The sequence below is a fragment of the Sturnira hondurensis genome, unplaced genomic scaffold, assembly GCF_014824575.4.
Source record: "Sturnira hondurensis isolate 20B ecotype Veracruz unplaced genomic scaffold, ASM1482457v3 Scaffold0003874, whole genome shotgun sequence".
In the NCBI taxonomy this organism is placed as follows: domain Eukaryota; kingdom Metazoa; phylum Chordata; class Mammalia; order Chiroptera; family Phyllostomidae; genus Sturnira; species Sturnira hondurensis.
Genome location: NW_028076505.1, coordinates 2998739 through 3017896, shown reverse-complemented (window position 1 = coordinate 3017896; position 19158 = coordinate 2998739). Strand labels below are relative to the sequence as shown.

The window sequence follows — 19158 nt, the reverse complement described above, 5'->3', positions numbered from 1 at the left end:
AGAATGGGGGAACCCTGACTGGTGTGGCTAAGTTGGTTGAGCATCGTCCTGCCAGCCAAAGGGCCGCAGGTTCCATTCCAGTCAGGGCACATGCCTGGGTTTCAGGTTTGGTCCCTGGTCGGGGCACCTACGAGAGGCAACCAATTGATGTTGCTTTCTCACATCAACATTTCTCTCTCTCTCTCTCTCTCCCCTCCTTCCCTCTCTGTAAAATCAAAAATAAAAATTAAATTAAAAAAAAGAAGAATGGGGGAAGGAGCGCAGACTGGGGGCTGATGTGGGACACACGGTCACACGGTATCATTGAGCTGGAAGCACCCACAGAGCAGGCCTGGACACGCGGCCCTGGGCCGCGACGATGGTGGATGCCCATGGACAGCAACGCTGACCCGGGAGCATGGGGTGAGGGCTCTGGGTGAGTCTCCCCCAACCAGACGCGGGGACGGCCGCCTCAAATCCACAACATAAACAAATAGATAATAGGCAGATAGAAATAACCATGACTCTACCTGGCACTCCTCCGGTGCCCGCCCCCTTTTAGACTCGACACAACCCACTTCACAGAAAGGACACCAAGGTGCGCAAGTAACTCGCACACACACTCCCGGGTTCAAGCGCAGACCAGCTTGCCCCAGAATCCGTGCTCTGGACCATGACATCATGCTGCTGCTAGATGGGCTGAGTGTAATCGAATCTGAAAAGCATCTGTCCGCCCTGGAGAGTGCACTCGTCTGCCCGCCTGCAACGTGTCGGGGGCCGTGCCGCACAGGAGCCTCCTACATGCAGACTGTGACCAGGAGACAGCAGGGTTTCGGGGAGCAGTTTCTCATAAGATACAGCAGCACACGACGGCAGCCAGCCTGCGCTTTGCAGGCTGAGGGAGTGAGCACAGAGATCGAGGGCTCAACAGCACCAGCCAGATTCGTGGTGGATGGATGGGTGCACAGAGTGTGCCCACCCACCCACCCAGAGAGAAGCTACTCCGACTTCACACAGGAGGGCATTCTGACACACGCTCCAACACGGGGGGACCTTGAGGACAGGGTGCCGTGTGACATGAGCCAGTCACGCAAGGACAGGGTCTGTGTGATGCCATTCCCAGGGGGTCCCTAGAGCCGGCGGGGTCAAGGAGACGGAACGCAGAAGGGTGGGGGCCAGAGAAGGGGGGTGGGGCTGAGTATTTAACATGGACCGGGGGTTCAGTTTGGGAGGATGGAAAGTTCTGGAGACGGATGGTGGTGACGGCTGTGTGACAGTGTGAACATGCTCAATGCCCCTAAGCTGTGCACTCAGACATGGCTGAGACAGTAAAACTTCATGTGTACTTCCCTACAATTCTAAAAAGTGGAAAAAAAATGTTAGCAGGGAATCTAAGCCCACTGAATACAAGGTTCTGGCTCCTCTTTAATGTGTTCAGGGGCGCGTGAGTTTCCGTTCCCAGCACGCGCTTGCAGTGGGGTTGAGGGCACAGGCAGCCGGGTGGGACGGCTACCCTGCACCTTCACACACGGAGGTGTTTTCTGAGTTCGGAAATGTCTGCAGCCATCGGCACAGCACCTGAGTGCATCTGCATGTGACCCCCCCAGGACTGCCAGCCGGGGCGCTGGGAGAGATGTGTGCACCTCTCCTACAGGCGGGTTTTTAGGTCTGCATTGTATTCAAATTTTTTTCCTCAAAAACACTCAAACCTTAAGAATGTAGATCCTCAACCACAAATGCAGGAGGACTCAGCCTGGTGAGCTGAGCGAGGGACGTGCATCCATTTGGAGCTGGGCCACTGATCTGCACCTGCCCTGGCTGCGTGCCGATGTGCCGCCCTGCTGGCTGGAGCTTCCGCTCTGTGGAGCAGGAGCAGGAGCAGGAGCAGGAGCAGGAGCAGGAGCAGGGCCGTGCCTGCATGAACTCCTCTAGGTGGACACTCTCATCTTCCCACCTGTTCTGGTCCAGGGGGCAGAATGGGAGGCTAGGGCAACTCCTTCCCCAGGGCAAGACTAGCTGGTGGGCTGTTGCCATCTTATCGAGGTGGATACCTGAGGTCCCTCTGTGTCCTCTTGAGATGCTCTAAACCCTCACTGCAAAGACCATCCCCCCAGATCCCAGGAATGGCCCCTGCTGGGTCACCCATAGCCAGGGAATGGAGGCTGAATGGAGACGTCTCAGCTTGTGCCACTTGTGGTGGGAGAGACTGTGGTCAGCCAGTGACACCCCCGGCAGCAAACCCCAGACAGGGGCACAGGAAGCCAGCCTGCAGGGACCCAAGGCTACCCATGGGCCAGTTTGAACAGCTCCCCCTGCCCCTCAAGACCCCAGCCTGCTGCTCGCACTGAGACCAACCTCCTGGCTGCACCCCTCTTTGTCTCTCATTTGCATGTTGCTCACACTTGCAGTCTGATGTGAGTGTGCACCCTCCCTCTGTCCTTGTCCCTCTTCCCCAATGTCCAGAGTGCATTCTGTATGCTTCTGAGGCCAGGCAGCCCTGTGGCCACTAACGGCTCTGGTGAGGAGCCCTCAGCTTAGGGTGCGAAGCACCCCATTTCCAAGATGAGTAGTGTCTGCCAGGCTGGAGACATAGGTGCCCAGGGTAGTGGGAGCTGGTATCCTGGGGTCTTTGGCGCTGCCTCCCTCTTCGTGGTTCAGATTCACAGTGGGTTCACAGAGGTACAAAGCAAATGCCAAGAAAGCACCTGCCATGGCTTCTTCCCGAGTCTCCTAGTTGACAGGCCCAGGGGAGAGGGAGGGGCCATGCTGTGCCCACCCAGGCCAGAGGATGGGTCAGGTTCACTGAGCCTCCCCAAGTGACTCTATCACTTAGTGCCGTCTGCAGTCACCCCATGGGAGGTGCCACCACTGCACCCACTGCACTGAGGACGGAGTGACTATCCAGCAGGAAGTGGCAGAGCCAGGTCGTCTGTCCCAGCACCACGCCTGCCCCCTCCGTGGGGCCAACAGGAGTGGCCCCAGCCCCTCCGAGAAGGGGCTTATGGTGCTGCTGCACTCAGTCTGTGGGGGTCCCACGCCATCATCTGTCAGCCCCGAGGCTGTCAGTGGGGTTCACCCCTCCAGCCGCCCCTTTCTGGGGGCCTCTAGCTGTCCAAATGTCTGGTTTAAGCAGCCTTCAGACCTTGGCAAGTGGGAAGGGGAGAGGGGGGAGTGTGGGGAGGGGAGAGAGGCCAGCAGCTCTCCGACCTCTCTGTGTCCTGGCGCCGGGATTTGGAGACGCGTTTCCAGAAGTTCTTTATGGGCAGCAATGGCCTGGCTGGTTTGCGTCAGTGCTGATGGGCTTGTTGAAAAAGAGACTGAAAATCCCGACACTCGGTTTTCACAGCCCGGCTCTGACGCAGCTGGAGACGGACGGCGCCCTCGTGAGCCGGGGTCGGGCTGGGGTCAGAGTGGCCCTGCTCCTTTGCCCGTGCACCTCCAGATGCACCCATTTCACTCCGGAACCCAAAAGGGAGTGGGAGCACCCCCTTCTCCAACCTGCTTGGGTTGCAATTAGCTTCCTTTACCATGTTAACATCTCCTTAAAGATCTTAAGTTATAAACACTTACAGGAAGATAGACGGACTTTGCTGGAACTACTGATGATGGCCAAGGGGTCTGCCTGGCAGGAACGAGGGCAGCAGGTGGGCACTCGGAAGCCCAGAGAACTGACGGGTCCGCCTGCCCTGCACAAGGGTCCTGCGGGTCCGCAGGAGAAGGATGCTCTGAGTGGTGGGCTGAGCAGGGGAGCCGGTGTTAACGTGAAAGGAAGTTTCCAATGGGCTTCGCCAGGCGTCAGGACAGGCACATTCCAGCAGGGGAAAAGGTGCCTGTGGAGAGGACTCAAGGTCCCACTGCACTGACCACACTGGATGAGACCCGGGTCAGGTGACCCTCTGACCAACAGAAGATAGGACCACCCTGAAGACAGGCAGCCAGCGGGAAATGCCAGCTGTGCTTGTGGCAAAGGCAAGAAACAAAGGCAGAGGAGGCCAGGGTCCCTTGGGTGGGGCAGGGTGGGGCAGAGCAGGGGACACAGGGAGAGATGGGCAGTAAGGAGTGGGGTCCCCTCCAGCTAGACAACTGGCAGGGGGAGTAGACGCCTGGGCTCCAAGTGCAGGGCCGGGGCGGGGCCTCGGCCACAGAAGAGAGACTGAACCTCCAGGGTGGGGACGGTGGACCAGGGACCCTCAGTGACATGGCAGGGGATGGGGGCTGTGTGCTAGCCTCAGAGGCATCCAGGGGGCATGATCTGGGGTCCCAAGTCACAATAGGGCCAGGCTGGGTGAGAGACTAGCATCGCAAGAAAGACCCGCAGGCGGAGCACACCGGGTGCCTGGTTCTCACCAGGAAGGGGGAGCCATCCTGGGGGTGGGGGTGGTTTGTCAGGAGCTAGGAACTGTCCTCTGCCGACGCTTTAACAGCTTTCGGACACTGCTCTTCCCTTTCAGTTTTTCTCACTCGTTTCCTTGGTGTAGAGTAGAAGCAAATTCGCCAGTGGCTGTTTGCTAATTAAGACCTGGGTGCCAGCTGCAGATCGAGGCAGGGACAAGGACCCAGCAGCTGGAAGGTGGTCCCAACAGAGAGCTGGCATGAGGGGATGGTCCCCAAGGGGACTAACTGCTGGACCAGGGCAGGGCACCGACAGAAGCCACGCCTTTCAGCAGGCCTCGGGAGCTCCAGGCCTGGCAGCCTTGCTGGGACCAGGCTTCTCAACATGCCCCAGCCCCAGGCCAGGCCTGGGGATGCCACCAAGGCCTCCCTCTGCCTCATTCGGCAGGTTGGCAAACCCAGGCCTGGACAGGCCACCAAGCAGGAGCCCCTTGGGCTTCCTGGGTCAAGGGCATTGTCCTGTCATGCCAGAGGGGGCCGTTACTCAGTGAAACTGAGAGTCGTGAATGGCATGTTCACATTGGAGCCCAGCACTCGGCACATAGTAGCTGCTCAATAAATGTGTCTGGAGACTTGACTATGTGGTTGGCCTGGCCCCATTCAATTCTTTTAACCAGCAGCGCTGCAGTGGTACACGCATGTGACAGCCCAGAAACAGTAGCACGGAGGGCAGGGGACTAACCCAGGGTCACGACGTGGAAGTAGGGACACAGCACTGGCCTCTGTTCAGACACGGTAGCTGTCCACCTGGAGCAGATAACACCCATGGGAGCCACCCTTTGGAGAAAGTGTGGAATGACAGCAGTGGGGTGACTCGGGGGACAGAGAGTAGAAAGAATGTAGGAGCCACAGGACAAATGACCAGACAGGACAACAAAATCCACATGCCACCGTGTCACACACACACCTTCTCTCCTCCCTCCACACCCTCTCCTTGGAGGCAATGTGGGGTCTGTGTCCATGACCTTTCAGAGAGGACGGGATGGAGACAAGGGCAACAGAACCTGGCGGCATGTGGGGGAACGTCAGAATTAATCCGGCATTTGGGGCTTTGAGAAAACTCAGCCCTGAGTGGAAAGAGCCCTCAGCGGAGAAAGAAACATCTGAAGTATGGACAGAGCTGCCAGTGTGGAGTCCCGGGGGAGTGAGAGGTGACCAGGGTCCAGCACACGCTTAGAAACCCCAAAAGATCTGGCTCTTGGCCAGGCTACAAGTCCAGGTCTGAGCTTCTAAAAATGACAACGGGAGAGGCCACGGAGCAAGGTCAAGGATGAGTAACAGACACCGCAGGGAGGGCAGAGGTTTAGAGACCATGGCCCACTTCCTCCTCACCTGTGTCAGCTAAAGGACATTTATGGGTCAGACAGCCCGCACAGTGCCACCGTGCTCTGGTGGCATCCCCCGATCTGTTTGCTGAAGATGTTACACAGCTTCACAGACTGGTGGCCCCGCCCAGGGCAGCCCAAGGACTCACTCAAGTTCACAGAAGTGGCGGCACTAGCACGACCCCAGACCTGGCTCCTCCCAAGGCCATGGCCCGCCTCCCAAACACAGGTGCCCCAGGTCTCCCAGAGCCACCCACAGACTGCTTTGCTGGAGGTCACCCCAACCTCAGGTGTGTTGCCTGGGGAAAGCCACCCTGCCCACAGTGACAGCAGGGCAGCCAGCAGGACTCCAAGCTCACCACCCGCCCTCTGACCCTGTCCTCCTACACCCACTTCAGCCGCGCCTCTCGGGAGTCTTCTGGTTCGGAGCTGTCACTCCCGACCTGGCGACACATCACAGCGTCTCTTTGAAAAGCTGAAAATGGCTGATCTTTGACATTTCTTCTCTGGTGGGGCAGAAAAGAATGTGCCAGTGCATGTGTGTGTATGTTTGCCTGTGTTTTCCCATGTGCTTGTGTGTTTTACATGCATGTTGTATGTGAATCAGTGTGCACACTGGAGGGGGGGTATTCAGCAAAGGGCCATTTCTCCCTGTGGGAGGGTGTTATAAACTCCTGCGCAGTCCCAGGTGCCCAGTCCTGGAAGGCAGGGGACTTGGGTGGAGTCCTGCGCCTGCTGCCGGTCACCTGCCGGTGCAGATGCCTCCTGTCTCCTGCTGCCTGGTTCTGTTAAAGTGGACGACAGCGGGGGAAGGGGAGGCTGTGCTTTCCACTTCGCCAGGATCAAAACTGGGGACGAGGTGAGAGTGAAGTGGCTTGTGGGCAAGTTGATCGCTGGTGGAGGCACATCTGAGAACCAGAGAGCCCCGCGCAGGCTCTGTGCCTGGCTGGGCATCCCGCCCCGGCTTCCCAACTGGGGTGCTCTGGGGAAGAGCAAGGTGACAGACACAATGTGCAGCTAACGTCTGGAAGGGTGGCCTCACGATGGCTTTTCCATGGGGGGAGTGGAAGAAAGCCCCCCTCTAAGCCAGCTCACTTATTGTCCCTCTCTGCCAATCACAGGCAGAGGTCAGGATTCTCTGGACCCATGCCAGGAGCTTAGAAGAGTTAGGGCCACCAACAAAGGGTCTGCTCTGGATGCCTCTCCTGTGGGACTCAAGTTGGTTAAGGACACGACATTAGGAGGGCTTCATGTCTCCAGAGGAGGGCAGATAGATAGCAAAGCCCGTCCGGCAGGCCATCCAGCCTCTCCGCGGGCCCAGGAGGTAGTGCAGCCCCAGGCGGCCCCTCTGCTGTCAGAGCTGACCACCTGAGGGAAATGGGGACAGGGACACAGACAAGCAGCTGGGAGCAGCCCCCGCTGTGCCACCCCGCACCTGCTCCCCACGGCCGGGAAGCTGCACTCTCGCGCAAGGGGCGGCTTGCTCCGGCGCCCTCCATGCAAAGGGACCGGTCGGCAGGTCTGACCACCACCTCCACAGCATCTGCCCTGGGATCGTTCCGCCGGAAATGGAGTGGGTTAACCTACCAGCCTCCTAACGTACAAACTCAACCTACTCAGATTTGTTACAAAGAAAGCTCTGCCCATGAAATCTTAAAACTATCGCCCTGCAAATCGCCCCCTCCCACCGCGGTCCAGTTCTTGGGGAGATCCGCCCCGAAGAGCCCTGCCGCCCCCTGCCGCCCCCTGCTGAAGTTGTGGGAGACCACAGTTCGGACCGCGGACCAGGGTCCCCCGCCCACCGCTAGCGCTGCGACCCCCGGCGCTGGCACCGGGGGAGGGGCCGACGCTGCGAGGCTGGCGAGGCTGGGAGGGGGCGTCAGGAGGGGCCCCGCTGCCGTGCGGGGGGCAGTGGGGAGGGCTACCTTCTGAATGCGTCCGTCGATGTCCAGGTAGATGGCCTTGGGCCGGTAGCTGGAGGGACCGGATCCCATCTTGCGCCAGCGGCTGCACTTGGACTTTTTACTGTACTTTCTCGACGCCAGCGGCGCGGGGAGGGCGGGGAGGAGGAGGGGGCGGGGGCGGGCGGCGGAGGACCGGGGCCCAGCCAACCAGAGCGCGGCCGCGCACCGGGCCGCCCGGCCGCCGCCTCCGCTGCGCGCGTCTGCGGCTCCCGCTCCTCCTCCCGCCGCCGCCACCTCCCTTCTCCCTCCTCCCTCCTCCTCCCTCCTCCCTTTTCCCTCTACTTCCTCCCTCCTCCCCCATCTCCTTTCCCTCTTCCCCCTTTCCTCCCCTCCCCCTCCCTCTTCTCCTCCTTCCGCATACCCTCTCTTCACCCCCCTCTCCCCTCCTCACCTTCCTCTCCCTCCTCTCCCTCCTCCCCTTCCTCCACCTTCTTCTCCCCCTTCCTCCCTCCCTGCTTTCCACTCCCTTCTCCTCCTTCCCACTTTAAGACACACTCTCCTCTTCCCTTGGACTCAGGCCACCTTGCTGAGAGGACCAAATGGGCATCGTGTCTACATGTGCCCTCTGGACAAGTGGCCACGGCTAGGGACACTTGTGAGCAGATTCCCATAGCGACCCCTTCTGGCTGCAGGGCTGGTCACCTCTCCCTACAGAGAGTTGCCCGTAGAGACCTCCCCCAGTGGCCAGTCAATCCTCAGCCAGCACCTGGCTGGCATGGGACCCTGAGCTGTTTGTGGTCATGAAGCAACCCAAGCAGCACTGAGCACTGGGAAAATTCTCCTAGGTTCCCTTCTGCCTGCTCAATTAATTTGTACGGGAAATGGGACAAGTTTCTTCTCATTCGGGCACACCCTTCCCCTAAGTTTTCCAAACGTTCTTGGGAGTGAGAGCCTCTTCTATCTGCCCCAGGGCTGACATGGTGATTTTTTTTCTGTCCTTAATGTAGCCGGAGCAAGGACTGCCCAGCCCCCGGCTGTTTTCTGGTTTCAGCACTCCTCTCCCCCTCCCCCTTATTAACTGTCGCAGGGATCCTGGGGCAAGTGGGAGGGGGAAGGAGGGACTTCAGGCAGTTGTGAGCTGAAAACCACACTGGGGACACCCCCGAGGCTTCCCAGTCCTCCCGAGGCTCGCCCAGTGGGAACGTGGCGCAGGGAGGGTGGAGGTGCTGCCCAGCACCTGTTGCTTGGGGGAGGGGGTGTCCAGGCAGCTTATTGTTTCCTTCTAAGCGAGTTCCATGCCACTGCCTTGCTTCCGTTGCCTGTCTGGGTTTTGTACTGTCCCTGGCTTTCCAGATCCCTGGTCCGGGCCCACCTGGTGCATGGCCAAGGCTGCAGCCCTGGGGAAGGTGGGGCTCATCATCCTCAGGTGAAACGTCCTCTTCAGGCTTTGGGCAGCCCAGCATGTGTCCCTTTGTGTCCCTTGCTGGCTCACGAGGGCTCTCAAAGAATGATGCTGGCTTTGCCGCCAGTGCAGTGGAGAAACCCTGGGCACGCCGGGCACCCTTGCTTTGCGAGTAACTGGGGGTGACAAGGGGGCAGCCAGGAGGCCTTTGAAGTGAGTGTGTGTGGGGTAAACCCAGTCGTGTGTTCCAGTGAGTCCCCTGATGATGTGTCCCCCGCACAGTGGAGTGAGCACCACGATCATGTTCGACTTTGCTGTTGAATCTTCTGGAGCCGTCTGGGCCGATCCAGCCGCCGATTTGCGGGGCTGGAGGGCTGCTGGCACAGAAATCTCTCTGCCCGGCAGATGGCTCATTCATGAGGTTGGTGCTTATTTATTCTCCATGTGTTATTGTCATCTGACCCAGCCCCCTTGAATCTTCTCTTAGCACCCTGGAAAGATGAGCCCCTGGACTCAGGGCTGGAGAGGGTGGGACCGTGCCCATGCATGTGGCAGCACGTGGGCCAGGCCTCTAATACCGCCTGGCTGGTTCTATATTCAGAATGCAGAATTGGACTGCTCCCCTAAGTCTCTGACTGACTAGACTGCTGTGCGGGTGTTCAACCAGTCACACAGCAGTCCTGGCCTTGACCCGGTACCCGACGGAGCTGCGGGGACCCTGGCGTCCAGGGGTTCTGTCCTACCGCTCGCTGGTGCCGCTCTAGGCATCGTGCACTTGCTGGAGAACACAGACACACGCCCTGGCCTGGGGGAGCGGCGTTTTAGTGGGAGACAGGCAGATGGGCTAAATAAATAGGACATGTCGCTGGGTGGATAATGATTAGCATGAAGGAGAAGAGGCACGCAGAGAAGGAGCTACAGGATGTGGAGTGTGGGAAGCAAGCAGAGGTGTCTGTAAGAGGAAAGAACCTTCTAGCAAAAGGAGTAGGCTCAGGCCCAAGGTTCCTAATGTGGGAGGCCAGTGTGGCTGGAGTGGAGGGAGGGTTGAAAGGGGAATGTTGCAGGGTGTGAGATCAGGGGGGTGGGGGTGGGGGGGGTGGTGCATGCAAGGCACTTAGCTCCACCCAGTCAGAGTCCAGGGAGGAGGCTGAGCAGGGGCAGAAGTGGTCTCCTTCGGTTCTAAGAGGTCCTCCTGCCCTGGGCCTGGGCAGGCAATGCCCTGGCGGGGAGGGGCTGCAGAGGGAGGCCAGTGACAGGATAAGAAGTGGTGGCATCTGCATCCGATTTGGAGACTGTCCGAGTCTTTCATTTCTGCTTGTTTGTTGGGCTGAGGCTGTTCTGCTTTGGGCTCTCCTTCCTTCTCAATAGAATGTGTTGTTTTCCCAGATTTATGCTCCTTCATCCCTCAGGGTCTTGGGGTCAGGTTTTAGGAACCAGCCCCTTGGGTGCCCATGACATTAGCCTGAAGATCCTCCACTGCATCTGGGCCCACATTCCTGATCATGGCCTGTCCACCAGGAATGCGGCCAATGTAAGTTCCCAGAATCACGACAAAAACAAGTAGACCGCCTGCTGCTTGCTGCTGCTAGGTGGGCTGGGGGCCGGGAGGAGGGAGCCTCAGGGGAGATCTGCGGTCTGGGTGGCCTCGATAGCCCAGTTTGCACAGTTTTGGAGAAGCTGAGTCCTGGGCAAGCTCCAGGGAGGGAAGTTTCCCACTGTCTGGGACGAAGGTGTGAGATCTCGCCCACCTGCATGTCTCAGGGAAGGGGGTGGAGGGGCAGGAACTCCTGGGGATGCAGAGCCATCAGGCTCCTGAGAGCTGGAGCCTGTCCTGCCTCTGCGTCCCACCCCCACACATGGGCTGCAGTTTCTTCCGGGACCATCTTGCCTGCCCTGGGCTGGAATCTCTATACGGAGCTCACCCTTTAGTTGCCACAGAGCCCACACCAAAGAGTCTGCAGAGTGAGGCACAAGAGCCACATCGATGATCAGAGGGCCTGAGCAAAGCTGTGGTCCCAGCTCCCAATCCTGCTCTTCATCCTCAGCAAGAAGGAGCAAAGCTGAGATGAGGAGGAAGAGGAGGGTCTCCCACATCCCCGAAGAGTGGGCAGCTGCCACCAAGAGCACAGACATGGGAGGGAAGTTGGGAGCACTCGGGAAAAGGCTGGAGGGTGACTCTACCAAGAGGAGGCGGTGTCTGTCCACAGAGGCTACGCGGGGTCAGGCCGAGCATCGTCCAGCAGCGTCCCTGGATGGGGCGGGCCCGGGAAGCATTCTCTCTTGGCTCTGACTGGTGTTTTTATTTTATTTTATTTTAATTTATTTATCTTTAGAGGGGAAGGAGAGAGGGAGAGAAACATCAAAATGTATGGTTGCCTTTCATGCATCCCCTGCTGGGAGTTGGCCTGCAGGGAACTGGCCTGCAACCCCAGGCATGTGCCCTGACTGGGAATCGAACCGCGATCCTCTGGTTCGCACGCCTGTGCTCAATCCACTGAGCTACACTAGCCAGGGCTGACTGGTGTTTTTAAACAGCTGTTCTGAAAAGAATCCAGTTGCTTCCTACCCCAACTCTTCTGAACCAGGGATGGGATGGGAGGACAAAATGAATGTGTCAAATGAGCAAAATGGACTGGCACTTACTTCCTACAAGGCTTGGAGCAGGCCTGGTCAAAGGCGATCGGACACCCTGGGCTCTGGAAGCTCGGTGGCAGAGGATTGAAATCAGAAAGCAGCTGGAGGTAAGGAGTTTTACTCTCTGAAGCTCTGACCATCGGCCTCTTGGGGGAATCAGACTGTCTGGTACGTGTGGTAGGAACTGAACAGCACCGCAGGCTGCCCGGTGCTCTGGGAAAGCCATCGGCAGGCTGCTCCCGGCGTCCCACAGGGAGGAAACCCTCGCGCAGAGATGGCCGCCGCAGTGTCAGCTTCTGGAGCGTGAGTCACACGCACTTCTTTCTCCCTTTAGGTTTGGTAACTACAAAATATTACTAATTGTAAATATTTCATGCAATGTTGTAGAAAGTCAGAGTCCCGCCTGGGTCACATGACAGAGCTCCGCCCCCTTCCCGGGCATCCCTGCGTCCCTAACCTGCACCCTGTCTTACCTGCTTAGGTGAGACCCAGCACTACGCCATGGGCCTTCACAGTTCTCCAGTACTTTTTGGCTGTAAACCATGGGAAAAAACACCCCCCTGTATATCTTTTTGTGCTGCTGTTCTGTAGAACTGATTCTTAGAAGTGAGATTTCTGGATAACTGTGTGCATGTTTCTGTTTTTGACTTCACCGTGTTGCCCTGCATGATGGAAAATGGCCTGAGCCCCAGTTCCAACGTGTGTATTGATGTGTGGGTTTCCCACACCAGCAAGCAAGTCTCTGTGCCTGTATGTGGAGACAGGGTCAGATCCCACGGGGTAGGGGTCAGTCCCGCAGGGCTGCCTGCCCCCACTTTGGATGCCCCCTGAAAGTCCAGGTTGTCACCTGTGTTTCTGATTGACCGCTGTAGATCAGAAGCGCTTGATTAGTATGCTGGAGTGGTTCACCGCACTCAGAGAACCTTGTTGTTTACCAGAGCAGGGGTCTGTCCTACAAAGGTGGGACGCAGGATCAGGCAGACAGGAGATGCGATGCTAAGGCGAGGTGTGGGGAATACACGGAGCTCCCACGGCCTCTCTTCCTGGGTGTCCATGCGGTACCAGCTTGGCAGCTGTCTGCATCCCGGCCTGTGAGTTGGTGTGGAGGCCTCATTCCACGGACGGGGCGGAGTAGGTCCTGGGCGGTTGGCGGTGGGTGCAACTTCCAGGCCCTGCTGGCTCCCACAAGTGGGGGCGGGTGGGGTTGGAAGTGCCAACCCTAACCAGCTGGTGGGGTCCCCGGCAACTTGCCTCCGTCCTCAGGTCGCCTACGTGCTTCCCAAAAGCCACCTCATCGACAGAATCTCAGGTGAGATCGCAAGGACTTCATTAGGAATGTCGAGGCACCCCCACTGCTGTCGTCCCTGGGAAGTTCCGAAGGTTTTAGACGCTCTGTGCCGGAAATAGGGACGAAGAGCGAATATGCATTTGCTATGATAAGTCACGACATCACATGGGGTTATACCGGTTCATGCTATGCACCCACCATGAGAAAACGAGAGTGCCCTTCCCCCGCACGTCCAATAAAATGCGACTAACCTTGTGGATATTTTCCAACCTAATACAAGGAAAAGTGTCATGTTTTAACTTGCATTTCTCTGTTTGTGGGAGGAGACACTCCTGCATGTGGCCATTTGTGTTTCTCCAGTGAATTCACATTCTTTGCCCTTTGTTCCATTTAAAAAATCTCTTCGGTATGGATTTACACCAGCTGCTTCTATACAAAGGGTAACTATCATGCAGTTACATCTCTTAATTGTATTCGTGGTGTCTCTACAATGTGTCCTTGTGTGCTTAAGTAATCTAAACTCTGCCATTTTTCTGTAGGCACTCTGGATTTCTTATCAGCTTAGAGAGGAGATGTCATTTAATACAAAAAAAAAGTCTAAAAGGAAAGAAAAAAAAACTGACCTAAATTTACAAAGATTGGGACTGACTAATTAAATCGTGGCACATTTGCCGATGGGAAGATCAAGGTCAATGATTATGAAGAGTGTATAGAAGCCAAGAAAATTCCGGTAACTTCAGTGACCAGTAGAATCCACGGAGGTGTTTAGGCTCTGGCTGCTTTGACAGGAGACCCAGACCTAGCCGAGCCTGGTTTGTCAGGCCGCTGCAAAGGTCCCTGAAAACCAGCAGGGGGTTGAAGGAATTTGGGACCATCCTATGGAGTGGCTGTGTTGGGGTGGTGGGGTTCTAGGCATGTTTTTCAAAATATTTTTCTAATGCTGTGATGTTTTGGCCATGAAATGGGGGAAAAGGAGGACAGTTAAAGGGATAACATTAGTGTTGGATGGAGCAGTTTCCACCGCATTAGAAGTGGCTGGTTAGGGAAGAATGCATCTCCCAGTAAGTGTGGTGCTGTGGCCCCTCGGGGCTGAGCATAGGTCACTTTATTGCTGCGATGTGGAGTCACCCCACCTCGGAGGGCCCCTGGCTGGCCTCCCCAACCCCTTCCAAGACAGTGACCACCTCTGTGGAAGCTGGCCAGACCCCCTTGCTGTCTTGGTCCATTTTTGTGGTGTCCTGCCAGGTCCTCTGCTCCCCCTAATCCTCTCATCCTTCTCACATGTGCGTGGGCTGATCTGCCCTTGTCATTTCCCTGGAAGGTCTTGCTGGGGACTTCCCCTCTCCTTCCAGAGTGGCACCCCACAGTGGCAGTGATCTGCCTTGTCCTTCTCTGTCCTCGTCCCACCCCTTTCTGCAGCAGACACCAGAAACTCACTGTCACATCGGGGCTTCTGCACCTTGTTTCGTCCCAGAGGATATCTCTCCTCCTCTCCTCACCTCACCTCGATCGCCTCTCCTTTAAGGTCCATTAAGGTGTCTCCTTCAGAGTGCCATCTCCCAGAGGCCCTCCAGCTCTCTAGAGTGAGGTGGGGAGCTCCTCCACCAGGTCCCCAAGACCTGGTGTACCTCTGTAATCCCCACGGTGCGTCCCCGAACGATTTACCAGTCCTCCCCGAGCCTCAGACTCCTTATTGATGGAATGGGGGTGACATCAGCTGGCCTGGAGCATGCAGAAGGTTAGTTGGGGGCCTGGGATAGTGTGTGACAATCCATAAGGCCTGGCGCACAGTTGGGGTGGAGCTGAGTCATCATGTTTCTGTCAGAAACAGCAGCATTGTATGGTCATTGCCCCCGCCCTCTTGCAAACTGTGACCTGGTGAGGGGAGAGGGAGCCATGGGACCTTCCTGGCAGGGGCCGGGCCTCCCCCTGAGCTGTGTGGCCATCCACATTCCATCGGCGAGTGTCTCTGTGTGATGCAGCCACCAGCCAGCAGTCCTTTGTACCAAGCTCTTGGCCTGTGTTGAATTTTTGACCTTGGCTTACTTAGCATTCAAGCCAGTACTAAGAGCCAGCTATGCCCTCCCTGCCCCCTTCAGCTAAAATGGCTTTTCTGAGTTTCTGAAGGGAAAGAGCTGTCTCACGCTGACCTTGGGAGGCCTCTTTCCCTGTCCAGCCCAGTGAGGAATGTGCTTCCCGCCTGCCCCTTGGAGCTGCAGCCCCGGACACCGTGCGACTGAGAAGGGCACAGCGGGGCCGCACGGCCGTGCTCTGTAGCTGGGCTTCTGTGCAGCCAGGTTGTGGGGCTCAGCTGGAGAGAGCCCAGGCCAGCTTGCCGCTGTGTGCCGGGGAGAGGGGGCCTCTCTAAGGCCAGACTCACCTGTCCCCACACAGTGGCACGTCAACATCTCCAATGTCTTAACATGAACTCTGGCCACGACTTTAATTCATCTTCTCCCATCTGTCGCAAAGACCATGCTGACCAGCTGCTGGCACACTGCCCGGCTACAAGTGGGCTCTCAAGTGACCTTGGCAGGACCTCAGGCCAGTTCACCTGTTAGGAGCTCCACGGCTGTATGTGAGTGTGACTGAGGGACACCCTGGGTGGGGGGCTTATGACCCTTTAGCTGCAAAAAGATGCCAACTCTCTAGCCCATGGTTCCCGGTGATCAGAAGCAGACAGAGTGGAAGGGCTGGTTCTGGTTTTGCAGAGCTGCACTCACGGTGAGGGGAACAAAGTGCAATGTGGCCACTGAGGACGGACAGAGGCTCCAAATATGAAGAGTGGGGTGAGGTGAGGTGTGGGTTTGACTCCTTCGGGCCCAGTGATTGGGGAGGGGTCCTGACACCTGTCACAGAAGCAGTGGCCTGCCTGCTAGCCCTTGTTTCCGCGTCATCTCACTTCCTCAGCTCTTTGGCATGGGGGAAATGGCCGCCCACCAGACGCCAACCCAACAGGCTGGTTCCTTTTCCTTTGGGCTCTGGGATGGGGCGGGGAGAGCAGGGTGGGCATCAGTCTGTCCTCAGCCTGTCTGCTACAGGGGCTCCCACGGTGGCCACGGGGAGCAGGTCCAGATTCTACTCTGGCGTCTGGGCTGCGTCAGGGACCCAAGTCCCTGCCTGCCTTGGGCTTGGCTGAGCAGTGAGCCCACCATTGTCCCTGGAATCAGCTGCACACGGATGGCCACGCCTCTAGAAACAGGACTCGAAGCCTGATTTGTGTGCCAGCCTGTGTTCCACAATTCACTAACAGCACGTGTCCTCAGGCCCTGGAGGTCCAGCTTCTTTGCACGTTTCTTAAAGAGGCAGCCGTGTGCCACTTATTTTGGTGGCCTCCATGGTGCTTGAGATGCTGTAAAAATGTACTGAATGCTGGTTTTAGGGGCCAGAGCTGGTATATATTTCAGTAAAAGAAATGTTTCTGTAAACTTAAAGTTTGTGGCTATGCCTCTTTTAAATTTGTGCTTAATTTCTTGAGCACCTGCCTGTCCAATGCACCAGAAGTTCCCTATCTTGGATTCTAAGAGTCCTCTCACCCTCCCATGTCACCCAAAACCCAAGGTTTTATGAAGGTCAAGAGGAGGGGCCTTTGAATCCCTGTAGGGGCAGAAGGCAGGGCATTTCCTCCATTGCTTCCCACAAAACAAGTAACTATGTGTGATGTGGTATATTTTACAAATTGCAGATGCTAGAAAAATGAGATCTTAACAGTAGGGAAATCCTGTCCCTTTTTTCCTTTTTTCTTAGCTGTGCACTATCACCAATACTCACGCATTTACATAATCTGGCCCTAGAGCCATGTGATATGGGTGACACTCCAGTGCCATTGCCATCACTTGGACGTACCTGACAGCAGCTGTAGGAAGCAGGGTCTCCGCAGACCCGGCTGTGGGCCGCCTGCCCTCAGAAAGGTTCCCCTTGTCTGCAACGTGACAGTAACCCCGCTGGGGTGACAGCCGCCGAATGTGGCTCTCAGATCAGCCCCAGCCCCCATGGCCCTTGTTGCTCCTACTCGCTCTCTTACTCTTGCTCTTGGCTGGCTCTCTGGGCTCCACCGGACCCCTGCACTTCGCCCCCTGCACTTCGCCGCGGTGTCCCCCCCTGCGTCTGGCCCCTGGGGAGAGGTGCTGAGTTCAGTCCTGACACCCCAGCCCTGGCCTCTGGGCTGCACCCTCTCTCACCACCTGCCACCCTCTGCTGAGGAAAAGCACCTTTCAGACCAGTTTAGACCAGAAGAGACTGGAATTTTCCAAAGAAGCTTCTAGTAAGAAATGAGCGGTGGAGTATGGAGGGAATCAAAGAACCTGCCGGAGTCTGGGAACACGAGCTCCAGGTGGCCTGTTCCTGACTGCTTGTCCTGGGCACAGTGGTGGAGCAGGTGGAACGGGGGGATGGGCAGGACTCATTGGGCCTTGCAGCCTTTGGGCCAGCCCAAATCCAGACAAGGGCAAACAAGCGCTCGCAGAGCTGGGGTCAAGCGAAGCATGGGGCCGGCCGGGAGCCAGGGTTTGGGTGAGGCCATGTGTAGCCGGGCCCTGCTCTCTGATGAGCTCACAGGTGGACAGAGGACAAAGACGTGTAACACCCCACTCTGCACCCACCCCACACATGCACACGATATGGTAGGCGCTATCTGTAGTACAGGTTTGCAAAAAGCTCCACCAATAAACAAGATGGGCAGAATTCTATTAACTTTGGATGTGTGTATTCTGGTGGGGAGACAGACAATAAGCATCCACCTGGGACTTATGTTCTGGTGGGGAGATAGGCAATAAACACACCAAAGGTGTATAATTCCAGTATAGAAATAACCTAGAAAAGAAAAAAATATGCCAAGAAAAAGCATGGAAGATTCTTTGGGCTACTCTTTTGAGTATTGTGGTCAGGGAAGGCACCGTGGAGGAAGTGGTATTTGGGCAGAGATGTGAATCGACTGGAGGAGGAGACTTGCTCAGAGGAAGAGCTGTCCGGGTGGAGGGAGCTGCAGCAGGGGGCGCTGAGGGAGCCAGCACCGTCCAGGGAGACGGTGCGGAAGAGGCAGCAGAGTGCCAGGGTCAGAGTGGGCTGGCTTTGCAGAATCTGGGGTTTCATTCTAGGAGTGGTGAGAGCCATGAGAGGATCCAAAGCTGTGGGGTGACCCAAGTTGGCTTGGGTGCAGGGGACGTGTGTGAGGAGGCCAGCCTGCCTATCGTAGTGGTTGGGCCAGCAGGCCCTGGGGTCTGGTCAGCGGGTGTCTGAGTCCAGTTCTCACTGGCTGGCAACACGGTAAGTTGCTTACCCTTCCTGGGCCTCGGTCTTCTGCTCTGTAAAATGGGCCGTTAGGGCCTTTACAGGCCCAACGGTACCAGGTGTGTAATGCACGTAGTCACTCACAGCATGTCCTCATCCAGGACTTTCCTCTTCGCTGCGCTGGCCCCTCCTTTCTGCTCTCTACTGCGTGTGCGGACTGGGAGGCCCCTGTGCGGGAGCCCCATGCTTTGCTTTCTGTACGGCGAGCTCTAAATCACTGTTGCCATGGCAGTTGTAATTTTTTCCCCTTGGGAGCACAGGTTTAAGAATTGCTGAAGAGGCCCCTTTAAAGCCAGCTGAATACTCTAAACAAAATTTCCGCTCCCACATCGGGGCGGGCGGCAGTTTCTCTCTCAGATGACTCCAAGTAACGGCGTCCAGCTGTCGGAAGGGGCTGCCGGGCCAGCACTGACCTTCCGTGAGAGTCGCCGGGGGTGCAATGCGGCCTTCCAGGGGTGGAGCCGGTCCTGCTGATGGCCTGCCAGAGCGTGCGTGGGCTGGGCTGCCCATGTGTGCACCGAACTGTCTCTCTTCAAAGGCTGCCTCCTTGGTGACCAGCTGTCCACATTAATATGATGTTGGTGCGGGAGTCGCTCTGTCACTGTGGTTATTATAGGTTGTCACTGTTGCTGTTTAAATGTAAATTTGTCACCCCTTCTTCTTCTAAGCACAATGGCAGGAGCAGGTCTAACAGCCTGCCAGAGAAACTCTGCATTGTCATGGTAGGGCAAGCTGGCATCAGCCACGTAACCAGCAAGGTGAAAAGACAAGGGCGTCTAGCCACTGTGCGTGGGGAAGTTTGCAGCTTCAGGAGAAATGGGTTTGAACTTGGCATCTGTGAGGTGCCCAGCACATTTTTTGATGGTGCAAGACATGGTCCCCCAAATTTCTCTTCTCTCTGAAACCAGAGCAGCCAACATCACTTACATCCAGGGTGTGTGAGAA

At 56.9% G+C, this 19158-nt stretch overlaps 1 protein-coding gene across 2 annotated transcripts in view; it reads right to left on the bottom strand.

Moving 5' to 3' along the window:
* PDE9A (phosphodiesterase 9A) overlaps window positions 1-7804 on the bottom strand; it is a 91793-nt gene extending 83989 nt beyond the window's left edge. For both annotated transcript variants that reach the window (XM_037043037.1, XM_037043038.1), the window contains exon 1: window positions 7622-7804. In XM_037043037.1, the coding sequence (XP_036898932.1) occupies window positions 7622-7690 (69 nt within the window). In that variant the 5' untranslated portion in view covers window positions 7691-7804. The remainder of the gene's footprint in view (window positions 1-7621) is intronic.
* Window positions 7805-19158: the final 11354 nt, after the last annotated feature.